The sequence below is a fragment of the Scyliorhinus torazame genome, chromosome 13 (genome assembly GCF_047496885.1).
Source record: "Scyliorhinus torazame isolate Kashiwa2021f chromosome 13, sScyTor2.1, whole genome shotgun sequence".
Taxonomy (NCBI): domain Eukaryota; kingdom Metazoa; phylum Chordata; class Chondrichthyes; order Carcharhiniformes; family Scyliorhinidae; genus Scyliorhinus; species Scyliorhinus torazame.
In genome coordinates, this window is record NC_092719.1 from 200,173,614 (window position 1) to 200,191,426 (window position 17,813).

Below are 17,813 nucleotides of genomic sequence, written 5' to 3' on the forward strand. Positions count from 1 at the left end.
GCATAGCTAAGGTCTGGATGTCTGGAAAAATCTTTCTGAGTAGTGCACGGTGCAGTATGCTGCATTAGCCATATATATCTTACCATCCAAGATCTCTCTCTCTCCAGGCTATGTGGATCCCAATTCAAATTATTAGCTCAATCTCAGCCCAGTGACCAGTAGGTGTATATCAAGAGCAGAAAACTAAATTTGCATTCTGATTCAACAACACTGATTGATGTGAGATATGGAAATAATGCATTACTTTGATAGAATTGCTGTTCTGGAGATAAAGATGCCATGACCTGATTGAATGGTGGAACATATCAATGTGTCAATATATCAGCAAGTGCATGCTTTGACAATTACATTGTTAAGCAAATTGCCTTATTAAAGACAGATGATGGTCATTGACTCAATCTCGAAAAGAGTATAAATGGACACAACTGGAACAGTTGGGTGGGGAAATTACTGGGTGTTTGTATCTCGGCTGTGTTGATTGTAGAATATACTTGTTGAAGGTAAAGGATAAGCTGCTGTATTATTCCTCCATCATGTACTAACAATTGATATTAACAGAGCAGGCTTTGGGGCCTTGCTTCTAATTTTTATGTTCTTATACTTTTACTAAAGCATCCAGGGAAGGTTGGGACCATCACACAAATCTGAGCTGAGCCTGTGATGTTAAATTGGCCCATATTAAATAGAATCAGAATTTCAATACATTTTGGAGTAGTTGATAATTTTCTGATTGCATCAAATCCAAAATAAGGATCAAATTTTCTTCCACTGACTTCCTGTTTTTCAGCAAATTAATTTTATGATCACCACCCTAACTCAGCAATCTCTTCTTCTCTTGCATACCCTGCACCTCTTCAACACTACCCTATCACTTGTTTCTCATTGGTGGCTACTTGAAGTTCTTGCCCCTGGTACTTTCGCCCCCTAATACCTCTATCTTGTTCCTTTTCTTGGTGTCTTCAAAAGCCTCCTTACATTATTTGTGAGGGATTTCCAAGGAGTCAGAACATGCTTCAGAAACTTTTCATTTGTCACATTTTATTTGACACATTTTTCCAACAATTTGGATTAGGCTATTATATATGTTAATTCATGATAGGCAAAAACATACCATTTAAAACATGCAAATATTTTTGGGAAGGAAGTTTATCCCATCTAATTCAAACAGCCCGGCAAGATCAATCAAATTGCCTAGATGTAGCAAGCCATCCATCCATGATCAAGAGAACCAGCCAGGTAGATCACAGGAGCAAGAGTAGGGGAGTTGCAGGAAGAGAAATAGGAACCATCAAAACAAGAACATTAAAGCCTCCAGAAGCCTGAGAAAAGCTGGCAGTGTAACAACCAGCGGGAGTGAGAAAGCTAGCAGAAGGAGGGGAAGCAGCATTAGAATCTGCAGTTAGTAGCCAGAAGGAGCAACAGACGCTGTGGCAGAATCCACAACTAGGAGCCAGCAGGACAGCTCATATATTGGAGCAAGACACTCAATGGGGCATGAGTTTGAGAACAGTGCAGCTAGGGCGCAGACTTCCACATAAACAAAGAACTTTATACTACAACCAAAGCAAAATAAGGGGCTGGTTTAGCACAGGGCTAAAGAGCTGGCTTTTAAAGCAGACCAAGGCTGGCCAGCAGCATGGTTCAATTCCCGCACCAGCCTCCCCGAACAGGCGCCGGAATGTGGCGACTAGGAGCTTTTCACAGTAACTTCATTTGAAGCCTACTTCAAAATAAGCAATTTTCATTTTTTTCATTTCATAATGCAGATGCTGAAAATCTGAAATAAACATACAAAGTGCAGAAGGCATTTGATAAGGTGTCACATTAACAGTTATTGTGGAAAATAAAAGCTCATGGGTTAAGGGGACATATTGGCATGGATAGAAGATTGGCTAGTTAACAGGAAACAGAGTTGGCATAAATGGCTCTCTTTCTGGTGGGCAGGATAAGACGAGTGGTGTGCCACAAGGATCAATTAACATTTTACAATTTATCTAAATTATTTGAATGAAGGGACTGAAGGTATGGTTGCTAAATTTGCTGATGACACAAAGATAGGCAGGAAAGTAAATTGTGAAGAGTTTATACAGAGGCGACAAAGGAGTATAGATAAGTTAAATGAGTGGGTAAAAAACCTAGCAAATGGAGTATAATGTGAGAAAACATGAAATTGTGCATTTTGGCAAGAAAAATAAATAAATAATCTTATTATCTAAATGGTAACAGATCGTAGAATTCTGAGGTGTAGAGGGATCAGGCCGTCCTCATCCACGAGTCAAAAAAATTTAGTATAAATTTACAGCAAGTAATTAGGAAAACTAATAGAATGTTATAATCTATTGTAAGGGTAATTGATTACAAAAATAGGGGGGTTATGCTTCACTTGTACAGGGCATTGGCGAGACCACATCTGAGGTATTGTGTACAGTATTGGTCTCTTTATCTGAGGAAAGATATAAATGCATTGGAGGGAGTGCAGAAACTGTTTACGAAGGGCAGCACGGTGGCGCAGTGGTTAGCACTGCTGCCTCATGGCGCCAAGGACCCGGGTTCGATCCTGGCCCTGGGTCACTGTCCATGTGGAGTTTGCACATTCTCCCCAGGTCTGTGTGGGTCTCACCCCCACAACCCAAAAAGATGTGCAGAGTAGGTGAATTGGCCAAGCTAAATTGCCCCTCAATTGCAAAAAAAGAATTTGGTACTCTAAATTTATAAATTTTACTACCAGTAATGGATGGGTTGTCTTTATGAATAAAGGTTGGACAGGTTAGGTTTGTATCCACTAGAGTTTAGAAGAGTAAGAGGTGACTTGATTGAAATCTTTAAGTCCGGAGGGGTATTAACAGGGTGGATATATAGAGGATGTTTCCTCTTGTGGAATAATCTAGAACTAGGGGGGTCACTGTTTAAAAGTACGGGTTTGATCATTTAAGATAGAGTTGAGGCAAATTTCTTTCTCTCAGAGCATTGCGAGTTTCTGGAACTCTATTCCTCAAAAGGCAGTGGAAGCAGAGTCTTTGAATATTTTTCAGGCAGACCTGGATAGATTCTTGATTGACAAAGTGCTGAAAGGCTATTGGGATGGGCAGGAGTGTGGGGTTGAGGTTACAATAAGATCAGTCATGATTGTATTGAATGGTGGAGCTTGTTCAAGGGGTTGAGTGACCTACTCCTGCTCCTAATTCGCTGGTCAAATGTTCAAATGAGATATGCATTGCCATTGATTATCAAGTCATTAGGTTGAAATGTCAACTTGGTTTCTTTCTTGACAGATACTGCCTGGCCTGCTAAGCATTGGCAGGGAGGCAATGGCACAATAATCCAGAGACCCAGGTTAATGTTCTGGGGACCCATTTGAATCCCACCATGGCAGATGGTTAAACTATGAATCCAATCAATATCTGGAATTAACTGGTGATCATTAAACCATTGTCGATTGTTGTAAAAACCCATCTGGTTCACTAATGTGGGCAGCACGGTAGCACAGTGGTTAGCACTACGGCTTCACAATGTCAGGGTCCTAGGTTCGATTCTTGGCTTGGGTCACTGTCTGTGGCACGTTCTCCCTGTGTCTGCGCCGGTTTCTTCCGGGTGCTCCGGTTTCCTCGCATTAGTTCTGAAATACGTGCTGTTAGGTAATTTAGACATTCTGAATTCTCCTTCTGTGTACCCGAACAGGCGCTGGAATGTGTCGACTAGGGGCTTTTCACAGTAACTTCATTGCAGTGTTAATGTAAGCCTACTTGTGACAATGAAGATTATTAAATTTAAAAAAGAGAAATTAATGTCCTTTAGGGAAGGATCTCTGCCACATTTACATGGTCTGGCCTACTGTGGTTGACTCTAAAGTGCCTTCTGAAATAGCCGAGCAAGCCTCAGTTCAAGGGCAATTAAGGATGGGTAATAAATGCTGGCCCAGCCAACGACGCCCACATCCCTTGAATGAATAAAAAGAATTCCAATGTTACAATAATGTATCTCTTTCTTGCACTCTGGATATTTGAGTGTCTCTTGCCATTGCTGGTGCTCTCGGTGCAATGTTGTACCTCATCTGCAGTAATGAAAAAAAGTCTGGAAACGGAGGCTAACTAATTTTGTTGCTTACATCAATCATAAAACATTCTTATGAAAAGACGTTTATGGACAATATGACATGCAGAAATTGTTTTTACACCGTATTGCTTGTTAGACCTTGGATCATGATACTTTACTGTCATCCACAATTTATCTTTCCTTTTGTCCTCCTAGCCCTTTGTTTCCTTTCTCTCCCCCCCCCCCCCCAATTCTTTAACCACATACTAATACTGTTATAACCCACAAGTACCTTACAAACTATTAACTTCCCCGTGGACCTTGCAGAATATGAGCTCCCCGTTCAGGGGGTGGGGGTGGGCACTTCAATGTATAGTTGTGGGGTACATAAAGCCGGCCAATTAGGCACTGGCAAGGCAGACCCAGTTGGAATCTGCCGTGTGACGTAGATAATAGTTATTGTAAATAAACTAAGTGTCTTTGATCTACTCAGTGTGGACTCCTTCGTGGCCTGAAAAAAAATTACATTTTGGGATGTGTCTCTCTGCTTTACAGAGGTTCTGTGGAAATGCTAGTTGTTATTTGCTGGGAGCTTTCTATGAACTGAAACACACAACATTGTAACGTTTTATTTATTAAATTTTACAAGATTTAGAAAGTAACTTGAACTGAAAGGTTCCTCAGCGGAGGTTAAAACGTGCCAGCCTCAGTGGGGATACAGAGATTTGAAGTAATTGGGAAAAGAAGAGCTGGCCAGCAGAGGAAAAAACGTCTTCACGCAGCGGGTGGTTGGAGTCCGGAACGGACTTTCTGAGGGTGTGGAGGCAGGTTCAATTCAAAAGGGAATGTCATTTGAAAGGGAAGAGTGTGATGGGGGGAGGGCAGAAGTGGCAAGAGGTGAATGGCTCATTCGGAGAGCCGGTGCAGACACAATGGGCCAAATGGCCTCCTGCTGCACTGTAACAATTCTGAAACTATGATGTGGAGATGCCGGCGTTGGACTGGGGTGGGCACAGTAAGAAGTCTTACAACACCAGGTTAAAGTCCAACAGGTTTGTTTGGAATCACTAGCTTTCGGAGAGCAGCTCCTTCCTGAGGTGCTGGCAGCACACCTTGCCAGTATCAATGATGGAGGCGTGTCCAATAGTCACAGCGGCCAGCTGGCGGGGCGGGGAAGGTGGGATGTACCATGCAGGATGAGGGAGAGGGGGGGTGTATGGAGAGGTTCCTCCCTCCCCCCAGCCGGCAGGGAGGTGGAAAAGGCCGGTGGCGGGCGCCGGCTGCCATGTTGGAAGCGAGCGGAGCGAGGATGAGTAGATGTGTCCCGACGCGGGGAGGAATGCCTGAGAGAGAGGGAGAGGAGGGGGAAAGGCGCTGAAGCGGGAGCCGGCAGGGGAGGAAGGGAAGGAGCGGGGGCCTGGGGTGGATGTTGAGCGGGGCAGCGGGAGGGCGGTGTCGGGCCCCGGGACGGGTGAGGGTGCGAGGGCCGCCCCGGAGCGGCGGCCGGCGAGAAGGGGCAGACTGATGGCGGCGCGGCTGCTGACAGGCCGCCTCTCTCTCCACCTGCTGCGGCTGCTGCTGCTCGTCCTCCCCGGCTCTTTGTTCGCGTTCAGAGCGGGAATCCCGGCGCCTGGGGCCGGCCCGAGCGTCGGGCAGCTGCCGGGGCCTGGCCTCCCGCTCGGCCCGGCGCCCTGCCCCGGGGGTGTCCGGCCGTCCGGGGCAGGAGGAGGCCGGGCAGCGGCTCCGGGCCCGGCGCCCCGCTACTGCTTCTGGAGGGCGGACGAGAGACGAGGAGGAGGACTCGGTGGCGGGGGCTCAGCCGGGGGGCTCCCCCTGCGCCCGGGCGAGTGGAGGAGGGAGAGAGGCTCAGTACCCAGGCCAGGGGGTGGCGAGGCCGGCCTCCCGCTCTGCCGCCCGGGGCCGGCCAGTAACTCCAGGAAACTGTGCCGGGGCCGGCCCGGGGCGGACGCCAGGTTTGGGTGGGATCTGCTCGGGGACTGTGCTGCCTTCAGGAGCCGGAATGTGAGGCGAGGCCGGGAACAGCTGAAAGATGGAGAAGAAAAGGTGGGATTGGGATTCTGTTGGAAACATTGCGAGTGTCACCTTTTAAGCACCGATAGAAGATGGCTTAAGTGCTGCAGCCAGCAGGAGAGGACTCTGAGCCTGGACCAGCGTTACCGACACCAATATGTTAACCCGTGTTTGAGGGGGTGCCTGATCCACATTCCAGTTAACAACAGGACAGGCTGCTCCGGATCGCCTGCAAGTGCATTCGGTTGTTTTTATCGTTTTCTAAGCCCAGGAACCCGCGCTCGGTGTGTGAAAGGGTGCCTGCTCTCTGGGCGTTGTTTGCAGGAGGTTTCAGCACCAGCCCCAGCGCGGACAGCTCCAGCTCCTCTCACACACACAGCGTCTGTTCAGCGGCTCGGCAACCCGGACAGCAGAACAAAGAGCTTCGGGCCACCCGCAACAAACCTTTCCCTTCCACCCGGCTGTGGAGCCTTCCCCCGGATGCAATCTCTTAAAACTACCAAAGGCTGTTTGAAAACTCTGCTCTTTGGACCCCGGCCAAGGAGCCATGCAAAAAGCGATCTGCGAATCCTCTTCCAATTAAACTCCAGCAAAGCTATGCAATTTGATACATTTAATCCCCCATTTGGCAGGCGGGGTAAGAGAGCCGTCTTTCCTCTGCCATTAAGGAGAACTGGTAGATCAGTCAATCGTCGCCCTCATTTCCCGCAGTATAATTACCAGGTTCAGGTGGCGGAGAACCAGCCTCCAGGGACTCCTGTAATCTCCATTACTGCAGTGGACCCAGATTCTGGAGAGGCCGGCAGGCTGTTTTACTCCATGGCTTCATTAATGGACAGCAGGTCCATGGATTATTTTACAATCGACACGGAGAAAGGGCTGCTTTCGACCAGTAAATTCCTGGACAGGGAAAGCATGGACCTGCACTATTTCCGAGTCACGGCTGCCGACCACGGCATCCCCCGCCTCTCTGCCACCGCCATGATCTCCATTACAGTGGCCGACACCAATGACCACCACCCAGTGTTTGAGCAAGCCGAATACCGAGAAACCATTCGGGAGAACGTAGAGGAAGGTTACCCCATCTTGCAACTCCGAGCCACAGATATCGACTCCCCTTCCAATGCCAATATCAGGTATCGATTCATGAATCAGCAAGCTGCACACGCCGTTTTCGACATCGACGCCAGGTCGGGTTTAATTACTACCCGTGGATCAGTAGATAGAGAAACCATGGAGAAATACTCCCTGATTGTAGAAGCCAACGACCAAGGTAAAAACCCTGGTCCTAAAAGTGCCACAGTAAAAGTTTACATAACGGTCTTGGATGAAAATGACAACGTTCCCCAGTTTAGTGAGAAACGCTACATTGTCCAGGTGAGAGAAGACATCAGGCCACACACACACATCTTGCGAGTTACTGCCACAGACCGGGACAAAGACAATAATGCTTTGGTCCATTATAATATAATTAGTGGAAACAGTAGGGGGCAGTTCTCCATCGACAGTATCACTGGTGCCATTGAGGTGGTGACACCTTTAGATTTTGAGGTGGAGCGTGAATACGCCTTGCGTGTTCGTGCTCAGGATGCAGGGCGCCCACCCCTATCCAACAATACAGGAATGGTCAGTATTCAGTTGGTGGATGTCAATGACAATGTTCCTATTTTTGTGAGTACCCCGTTTCAGGTATCGGTTCTTGAAAATGCCCCTCTTGGGCACTCTGTGATCCATATCCAAGCTGTGGATGCAGATTATGGTGAAAATGCCCGTCTGGAGTACAGACTGACAGACACAGCCCCAGACACGCCTTTTGTGATCAACAGTGGAACAGGCTGGATCACAGTGAGTGCACAACTGGACCGTGAATTTGTTGAACATTATTCCTTTGGCGTAGAAGCGAGGGACCATGGTTCTCCATCTCTGTCTGCTTCAGCAAGTGTCACTATTACAGTGATGGATGTTAATGATAATCGACCAGAATTTACCCAGAAAGAGTACTTTATCCGTTTAAATGAAGATGCTGCAGTTGGCACCAGTGTACTGACAGTAACTGCAGTGGATCGAGATGTGAATGGGGTGGTCACATATCAGATTACAGGTGGAAATACAAGGAACCGTTTCAGTATCAGCACCCAGGGTGGCACAGGCTTCATTACACTGGCATTGCCTTTGGATTATAAACAAGAACGACGCTATGTCCTAACAATTACTGCCTCTGATCGCACACTTCATGATATGTGCCATGTGCACGTCAATATCACAGATGCAAATACACATCGGCCAGTGTTTCAAAGTGCACATTATTCAATAAATGTAAATGAAGATCGTCCAGTGGGTAGCACTGTAGTGGTAATTAGTGCTACAGATGATGATGTTGGAGAGAATGCTAGGATTACTTACTACTTGGAGGATAACATTCCTCAGTTTCGAATTGATCCCGATTCAGGTGCCATAACACTACAGACTGAGCTTGACTATGAAGATCAAATGACATACACACTCGCTATCACTGCCAAAGACAATGGGATTCCACAGAAATCTGATACTACCTATGTTGAAATCATGGTCAAGGATGTCAATGACAATTCACCAGTGTTTGTAAATGTTCAGTACCAAGGTTCCGTCTCTGAAGATGCCCCACCTTTTACCAGTGTCTTGCAGATATCAGCTACCGACCGTGATGCCCATGCTAATGGAAGGGTTCAGTATACCTTCCAGAACGGGGAGGATGGGGATGGGGACTTCACCATTGAGCCAACATCAGGGATTGTCCGAACTGTCCGAAGACTCGATCGTGAGAGTGTTCCAATATATGACCTCACTGCTTATGCAGTAGATCGAGGGATACCTGTACGTAGGACTCCAGTTCACATTCATGTCAATATTTTGGATGTTAATGACAATGCACCTGTGTTTCCTGCTGATGAATTTGAGGTATTTGTGAAGGAAAACAGCATTGTTGGTTCAGTGGTGGGGCAGATCACAGCAGCTGATCCAGATGAGGGGACAAATGCTCAGATTATGTATCAAATTGTGGAAGGCAACATTCCTGAGATCTTCCAGATGGATATCTTTTCTGGAGAACTCACAGCTCTCACTGACCTGGACTATGAAGCAAAATCCGAGTATGTAATTGTAGTGCAAGCAACCTCAGCACCTCTTGTTAGCCGAGCTACTGTGCACATTCGGCTCATTGATCAGAATGACAATAGTCCTGTCCTTAAGAATTTCCAAATAATCTTTAACAACTACATATCCAACAAGTCAAACACCTTCCCATCAGGAGTCATTGGCAAGATCCCAGCCTACGATCCTGATGTTTCAGATCGACTGTTCTACACATTTGAGCAAGGGAATGAGCTGAGTTTAATGAATCTCAACCAGACAAGTGGAGAACTGCGACTGAGTCGGAAGCTAGACAATAATCGTCCCCTAGTGGCATCCATGTTGGTGACAGTCACAGGTAAGCTTGTGAAGTGTTTAGCATGTGAAATTCACTTGTAGGAGGGTTATCAGGCTGCTTTGACTTCTCATCAATGACTGTGTATGGTTATAATATTGGTTTAGAAGCCTAAAATGTCTTGTTTAAATTCCATTATGGCATGTTGTGAAACTAAGTCTATGGGATAGTAGCTGAACAAAATTATCTAAAATGCTAGATTACCATAAAAACCCAACAGAGAAGGGAATCTGCCACCCCTTACCTGGTCCAGCCTAATAATCCACATTGCATGGATTGTCTTTTGATTTCTGAAGTGACCTAGCAAGCCACTCCTGGTATTCAGTTACTATGACTCAAGAAGGCCCACCACTTTTTTTGTGGTAACTAGCATTGTCCAAATTCTGGGAAATTATATCTCAATTGAAGCAGTTGATTTGCTCTCTTGTAATAATGTATATTCCTGATTTTTAAGAGAGCTGCATTAGGACTTGTAACATTGCTTGCTAACAAGGCTGTAATATCCAATTTTAAATTTTAATAAAAAGTATAAAGTTCTTATTCTTAGTTATTAGCAAATATAAAAACAGAAAATGTTGGAAATTCTCAGCAAGGTCTGGAAGCATCTTTGGAGAGTGAAACAGGGTTAACGTTTCAGGCCGATGATCATTTTCTCTAGTGATGCTGCCAGACCTGCTGAGTATTTCCAACATTCTCTGTTTTTATTTCTGATTTGCAGCACCCACGATATTTTGCTTTTGTTTGTCTCAATTGTCATCAAAGTCAATTGAAAAATTCTGCCCTGGTTGAGATTGGGTAGCAGTGAAAGTTTATCTTGTCTAATGGCTACTCTGGCTTTATATACTCCTGTAGTAGTTACCAGTATTTTAAATCATAATGCGAGTGTTTCAGGGAATTACAATTCAAAGCTGGTAACAAGCAACTCTTGTATGTAAATGATGTAAAATATATTGCATAAACTGTGTTTTTATGCATTGTTTGTTTCTTTTAACTAGCAGCTTGCCATACACACTGGAACAACTTAAGATTATTTGCTGAACTTTTAGTGTACAGTACATTAAGAGAAATTTCACAGCAGTGCTTATTTTGCATATAGAGATTGAATTTGCATTCAGTTGATAGCAAATGTTGATTATGGCCTAAACTTGTCTGCTTCACCATTATAGTCCGAGGTTACAGGCAGTTTGAAAAAAGTCAAACATGACTTGTGATGTGAGTTTCTAATCTTTGTGTGCCACCTAGTTTCAATATCCATATACAACTGATCTTGTTCAGGCCTCTGGTAATGTCCAAAAACTGTAACTACAATAAACACGGTTTATGTAATTGCTTCCTGAGTAGTTTGTGCTCTTGTTTTGGCGATACTGGTTTTCAGATTCATTGAGAAATATAGATAAGCAACAAGAGCCAAGTTGCAGCATAGCACAAAGGATGAAGATGAGAAAAATCAAGATGTACTGATTAAACACATGGGAGATGTAAGGAAAAGGAATGTGTTGGATGAGTTTTGTGAGTAAGGAGAAAATTCAGTCACCGTAGTAAAATAGTGAAAGCCAAAGATAGCTGCAGCAGAACAAGTAAAGTTGGAGCCCAGAGTGATACAAAAGTGACCATAAGACAAGCTTTTTCAAGTATACTGTCTAGGAGTGTGAGATTTTAGAGCCTGAAACTGTATTCATACAAACATTATATGAGTTGACAAAATGACATCTATGACAACAAAGGCCAGACAAAATGCCTTCTGAAATAGATGAAATGTTAAACCTATATCTAGGTTTCCTTAAGGAAAGGCAAATTGAATTGTCTGGAAAAGTGAGTGGTAGTGCACTGGGGGAGGGCAAACCAAGCAAGGAAGGGAATACTCAATAAATGGGAGGATATTGAGAGGTTGAGGAAGTGAGAGACCATGTCCACAGGTTCTTGAAGGAGGCAGGCCAGGTGGATAAAGTGGTCACAAAAGCACATGGAATGCTTTCCTTTATTGGGTGAGGTATTGAATACAAAAGCAGGAATGTAATGATGGAACTGCATGTGGAACTGCATAAAATGCTGGTTAGGCCACAGCTGGAATTTTGTTTACAGTGTGGTCATCACGTTACAAGAAGAAAATAATTGCTCTGGAGAGAGTGCAGAGGAGATTTACTAGAAAGTTGCCAGGGCTTGAAAATTGCAGCTGTGGGAAGAGATTAGACAGGCTAGGGTTGTTTTTCTTGGAACAGAGGAGGCTAAGGGGGACCTAATTGGTATGTAATAAATTATGAGGGGACTAGATAGGAAAAACTTGTTTCCCCTAGCTGAGTGGGTCAATTACAAGTGGACATGGATTTAAGGTGATTGTGGAGGATTAGAGGGGACTAACATAGAAACATACATGAAAAATAGAAGCAGGAGGAGGCCATTCAGCCCTTCGAGCCTGCTCCACCATTCGTTATGAGCATGGCTGAAAATCAAGTTCAATACCCTGATCCAACCCCCCCCCCCCAAAAAAAAATCCCTTTAGCCCCAAGAACTATATCTAACTTCTTGAAATTACATGTTTTGGCCTCAGCCACTTTTTGTGGCAGTGAATTCTGGGTGAAGACATTTCTCCTCACCTCCAAAAGGTTTATCCCTTATCCTCAAGCTATGACCCCTAATTCTGGACTCCCCCACCATCGGGAACATTCTTTCCGAGGAAAAACATTTTCACCCAGATGATAGTGGGCACCTGCAATTCACTGTATAAATCGGTGATTGAGGCTGAATTGCTGAACTAATTTTAAAGATACCTGGATCTGCATCTGAAGTGTTGTAACCTGCAAGGCTATGGACCCCCTGCTGGAAAGTGGGTTTAAAATGAGCGGCTAGTTTCTTTTTTGGCTGGTGCATACATGATGGACTGAATGACCTCTTTCTGTACCATAACGTTTTTATGGTTCTATGGAAAGACATATTTTATATATTTGAATCCCTCCTGTGCAACAGCCCTCATCCAAGACTGTGTACACAAATAGGTGATCTATTTCCCCTGTTAGCCAAGGACATGCATAGCTAAACTTGCTGCCTTGTATAGTTTTGGTCCTTTTATTTGACTTCACTATGATTTGGCTATCATGGTGTGTACAGAATCATAGCTAACAGCTCGATAAGAACCTTTTTTCCTATTTCTTCTGCAAAAACTCAAACTTCCATCCCAAATTCAATAGATTTTTAATACCTTTTTCTATTCTCTCTTCTTCCAATAGACATTGTGTGATTGTTATTTTTCTATTAGCTTCTGATCTTTTGAGGAAAATTCTCTGTAACCATGTCAGCTTTGTGCTGTGGGCTTATACTCACTAAGAATTAGGTTGAAATTACCAAAGCTCATTTCACAAATGTGAAACTTATGTTGTTGTTCTGCACTGAATGTAAAACTGGATTGTAAAAGTGAGAGTCTGCAGTCAAGTTCATTGCCCTCAAGTAAATTACACTTGGGCACTAACCCTCTGAAGTGAGTTTCTGAGGAGGGTGTTTTAAGCTTCGAGGTGCACAGTGACGGCCTCCTAGCAATGGCATACTGACCCAAAATCCTTGGAGCTGTAAAGCATGTAATATTGAGCTGAGAATGTGGCCAAGCAAGTCTGTCTTTCAATCAGTGAGCTTGCTCAGGTTGATATCAACTCCAAGCAGGTGGAGCAGATAAACACTTCGCAATGCAGTTAAATAATTGCCAGTGTAGAAAAACTGTATAGAGTCATAGAAGCAGAGTGAAGTATACATCTAGAAGATAATTGCACTCAACCACTTCTATCCTCTATCAAGATTTTATGATTAAATGTTTACAATGTTGGTACATTTTCCATTGATTTCCAAATAATACTTTAAAGGTATTTACATGATTTTAAAAAGTGTTTTTATTTATTTTGAATGCCTATTTACGTATAGCAGTTGTATAGCTGTCCCTTTTTGTGAGTTGTCTTCTGTGAAGAGTAATCAAGCAGTTTTTTGAAATGGGAGAGTCAGGAGAATACATGATTCAAAACATGTGGACTAACATGTTAATATGAATCTTCGCATGTGTTACAATGATTAAAATTATTTTATACAAGTATAGTCAAAAGCCGCTAGCTTAGAGTACTTAGAGTGGGTGCAAAACAAAAATAGTCAGTCGAATATGATTAGGCAGCCATCTTGCATGTGATATTCGACAACCAACATAACAACCTCAAAAATATCCACCTACATTTAAAACAGTATTTGGAGACATTAATGATGGCTATAAATATTTTAATTCAGTTACTTAGAATATTACTTTAAAAATAATAAGTTTCAAATTATAAATGCAATTCACATGAGCCCTGAAAAGGTTCCATTTCTTATCCCAGGAGTGGGAGATGATTTATTCTAGGGATACGTTACTGTTTAGTTTAGGGAGAAGGTTTATTCCAGGGATTCATTACTATTTAGTTTACTTATGAATGGGCTGAGTCTGAAGGTTATTAGAGTGCCGATTCTATACATGCATCACTGCATTGATAGCATCTTGTTGGCTGGGAAGCCTTACTCCTGTTTGGCCAACTTAATACGATTAGAATACATTTTCAGATTTTGAATTGGCGTCTGCTTAATTGGAATCACTGAACTCATTTGAATTTTCTGTTGGATTTATTTACATTTGTAAAGACCCTGGAGCCCAGCTGCTAGCTGGCTGACCTGATCTCCTAAAAGATAACTCAAAGCACCAACGCTGGTTCTATAGACTGCTGCAGATTTGCAAATGTATAATGTGCTTAAAATCTTGCTTACACTTTAGGGACGACCTGCATTTGTTACACAGCTGAGCTCTGGCTGATGTACAAAGATCCATGTCCCTGTACTGCAAGTGACAAAGAATATATTGATGTAAATTGACATTATAATTTCAAAGATAAGAATATAGCAAAGATATCAATACCTTTCCAGTTGCAACATGTTTTGAACTAATTTCCAAATTGTAGCCATTTTTATCAGGTTGTCATCATGACCATTCTGTTGTGTTGTGCATTCTCAGGCCTGTGCTGTCATGAGAATTCTTCAAGCTCGTACAACTGCACTTATAAAATAAATTATTTCCCGCTTATTACCTTACCTCATTTTAGGATTTCTTAAGTCAGATATGCATGCCGAAGGACAGACGGGTCAACTTCAGCAAAGCTTTTACCTGTATCTGATTTGGCATGAGAGGCAGAGGAATTGAGCGAGGATGTTTGGTGTGACTCAACATCTCAGTTATCGTTTTTGTCATTTTTCTGTGGGAAGTACACAGATTTTGCTGGAGCTTTCCCAGATCGCCATTGTGGTGAAATTAGTGTGAGGGAGAATATTGGGGCAAATTAATATTATACCGATCCACGACATAGTAGCTTTTAACCCCACCTGCCAACTCCTAAACAGGTGGGAGATGCTGGGACACAGGTTTTGCTGTGACCTACATCAATACTAGTATGTGGTTGACCAACTGGAAATGATCTTTTTGGCACCTAAGGTTGCTCCCCTATTTGCGCTCGTGTGTTGTGCTAACTACTAAAAGTCCTAAAAGGAGCTAAAGGTCAGTTAGATTTACCCATGTAAGGATATGCAAATGCTTGATTGTGAGCTCTTGGCCTTCTGGTCAAGGATTGCCCGCTAGGCTGCAAGAGCAGCTTGGCTGGCTGGCATACAGAAACACAATAAACTGAGTCAGAGGATTTATTTACATTCATTCTGAATTAGCAGTTGCTAAAAACGGGATCTTGTCATGAACTTTTGTTTCCAGATTCCTTGCTGATGTTTATCATTAAAACTATATGAATTCCAACTGCTGTACAGTGCAAAATGCCTCTTGTGTGCAAGAGTACTGTGCAGATAATGTATTGTTAGGTTGTCTTTCTGGTAAACCATAATAGCCTATCATTTAATGTTGACTTACATTGAGGATGATTAAACTTTATTCAGCACAGGAACACTTAATACTTTTCGAATCTGAGCAATAGTTTACAAGATATAATTGAAAGTTATTTTATCCTCTTTATATCTTGGGTAAAAGTCAGACTAACAAGTGCACATTTCGCCTGGACCCCTGGCTCACCCTCCAAGTGTCTTGACAGTTTGAATTTCTTGCTCTTTATCTGAGTGTCTCTTGAGGTCGTCTGCACCTTTTGTCTGTTTGGACTCTTTTTATACCAATTTCGAGAATACAACATCACTAAATTTTACTAGGTCGATCACTGACCTCTAGCCACAACCTTGTTTTAGGGAGCACATAGACAAGGTCCAGACTTTGCTCAAGTTTCTGTGCTGCCACTTGTTTTCCTGTTGCTGAAGTTATCAGTGCAGCTGCGGCAATAAAAAGGGCAATCTATTACACTGGATTTGATTCCAGGTAAAATTGCCCTCTCCGCCCCAGCCCCCATCCTGTCCTGAATCAATACACTACTCCTCCTTACTCCACATCAATTAAGATACCTACGTTCCAAATTCCTGTAGGAAAAAAGCTACTCCTATTTGCTGCTCCCTTCGTGTATCTGCATATTACCCATTACTACTTATTCCGCTTCGAGTATCTCTTCTTTCTTAATGTTATCTGCACCTGTAAGGCATAAAGATGCATTTATGCATATAGATATCCTTGAGGTTAGATGGTACAAGTATTTTAACAGATGCATTTACTATTTAAGCACTTGTATTAATAAGAAATTAGTGAACATACTGATGGACCACCACCACTCCCCCCACCTCCTGCCCCATTTAGTATCCCAACAGTATGAGGTTTATTTTAACCTTCAACTTAATTTTAAATGGACTACCAAGTTAAAGATTCACAACAATTTATACTACAGGAGGAAAAGGGTGCTGATTAATTGCCAAGTTGGGGTGTTGCCATGGAGACAGCCTGAGGAACTATAAGCTGCACAAACTGCTGGGTAATTCACAATTTTTAAACCACTAGCTGGGTTTCCCAGGTAAGTACAAGGAGGTGGAAAAGACTGCAACTATGAGTGCCTTTATGGCTCTGCTTGTTGACCAGGAGGAGAAGGAGTGTTTCCTCCTGAACCAACAAGCAGCCCAGTAAAGCCCCTCCCTGACAACCATTGAACCACCCCCATAATCAGGACCCCTTCGCCCCACAATCTCCAACACCCACCTCCATTAGAACTACCTAATTTCCCTGGCTGTGGCTTTGTGCTGCAGGCTCCCCACCTGTAGGTGAAAATTGGCATGAAAAACAATTAAAAAGTTTGTAGTTGAAAATGGAAAAACTCTTCAGAAATCCTTTTTCCTGGTTTCCTCACCTCAAACCAGCAGCCATTATCATAGGAACATAGGAATTAGGAGCAGAAGTGGGCAATTCAGCCCCTCGAGCTTGTTCCACCATTCAATCATATCATGGCTGATCTCTTCCTGGCTTCAAATCCACTCCCCTACTTGTTCCCTATATCCCTTTAACCCATTTTAAAAATAAGAAATATATCTATCTTTTTCTTGAAACTATTTAATTACTCAGACGCCACAGCACTATGGAGCAGCGAGTTCCACAAATTCAATACCAACTGCGAGAAGTAGTTCTAAATCTACTGCCTCTCAACCTGTATATGTGATCTCTTGTTCTAGATTGCCCTACATGGGGGAACATTTGGTCTATGTTTACTTTATCAATCCCTTTTAGTATTTTATATACCTCGATCAGATCCCCTCTCATCCTTCTAAACTCCAGCGAGTATAAGCACAAACTGCTTAATCTCTCCTCATAAATCAACCCTTTCGTCCCCAGAATCAATCTGGTAAATCTCCTCTGAACTGCCTCCAACGCCACCACATCCTTCCTCAAATGAGGAGACCAAAACTGGACACAGTATCCCAGATATGGTCTCGCCAACACTCTACACAATTGCAACAACACTTCTCTACTTTTATACTCGAGTCCTTTTTGCAATGATCGCTGAAACGCTAATTATCGCCTGATTAGAAGTCACCATCGCGCTAAGATTCAAGCCTTGGATTCTAGTTGGTAATGAACAAAATAGGTAGTTTGCTCTGACAGCTTTGTTAGGTTGGATAATTTGTAAGAGCGGAATCCCTCCTGGAAATCATAATGTGATTGATACGGATCCTGTATGTTTACACCGTCATTTGTGTCCTTTGCATTATTGGCAACACTCCTTTCAAGACCTGCTATGCATTCATGTTGCTACACTAAATCCCCAGGAGTAGCTTAGTAAAACAAAAGAAAAGCTTTCTAATACATCAATTCAAAGAAATAATGGAAAATGGAAAGGCGGTGAATTCCTGACATTGAAGAGTTGTTGTA

The 17,813-nt window shown here is 43.2% G+C and overlaps 1 protein-coding gene across 4 annotated transcripts in view; it reads left to right on the forward strand.

The window, feature by feature from the left end:
- The first annotated feature begins 5,481 nt into the window (after positions 1 to 5,481).
- The window catches only part of celsr3 (cadherin, EGF LAG seven-pass G-type receptor 3), a 341,825-nt gene continuing 329,493 nt past the window's right edge, over positions 5,482 to 17,813 (forward strand). For all 4 annotated transcript variants that reach the window (XR_011934213.1, XM_072472880.1, XM_072472881.1 and 1 more), the window contains exon 1: positions 5,482 to 9,529. Coding sequence is in view for 3 of the 4 variants with exons in the window: in XM_072472880.1 (XP_072328981.1) it covers positions 5,557 to 9,529 (3,973 nt within the window). In the remaining variant the exon portion in view is untranslated. The remainder of the gene's footprint in view (positions 9,530 to 17,813) is intronic.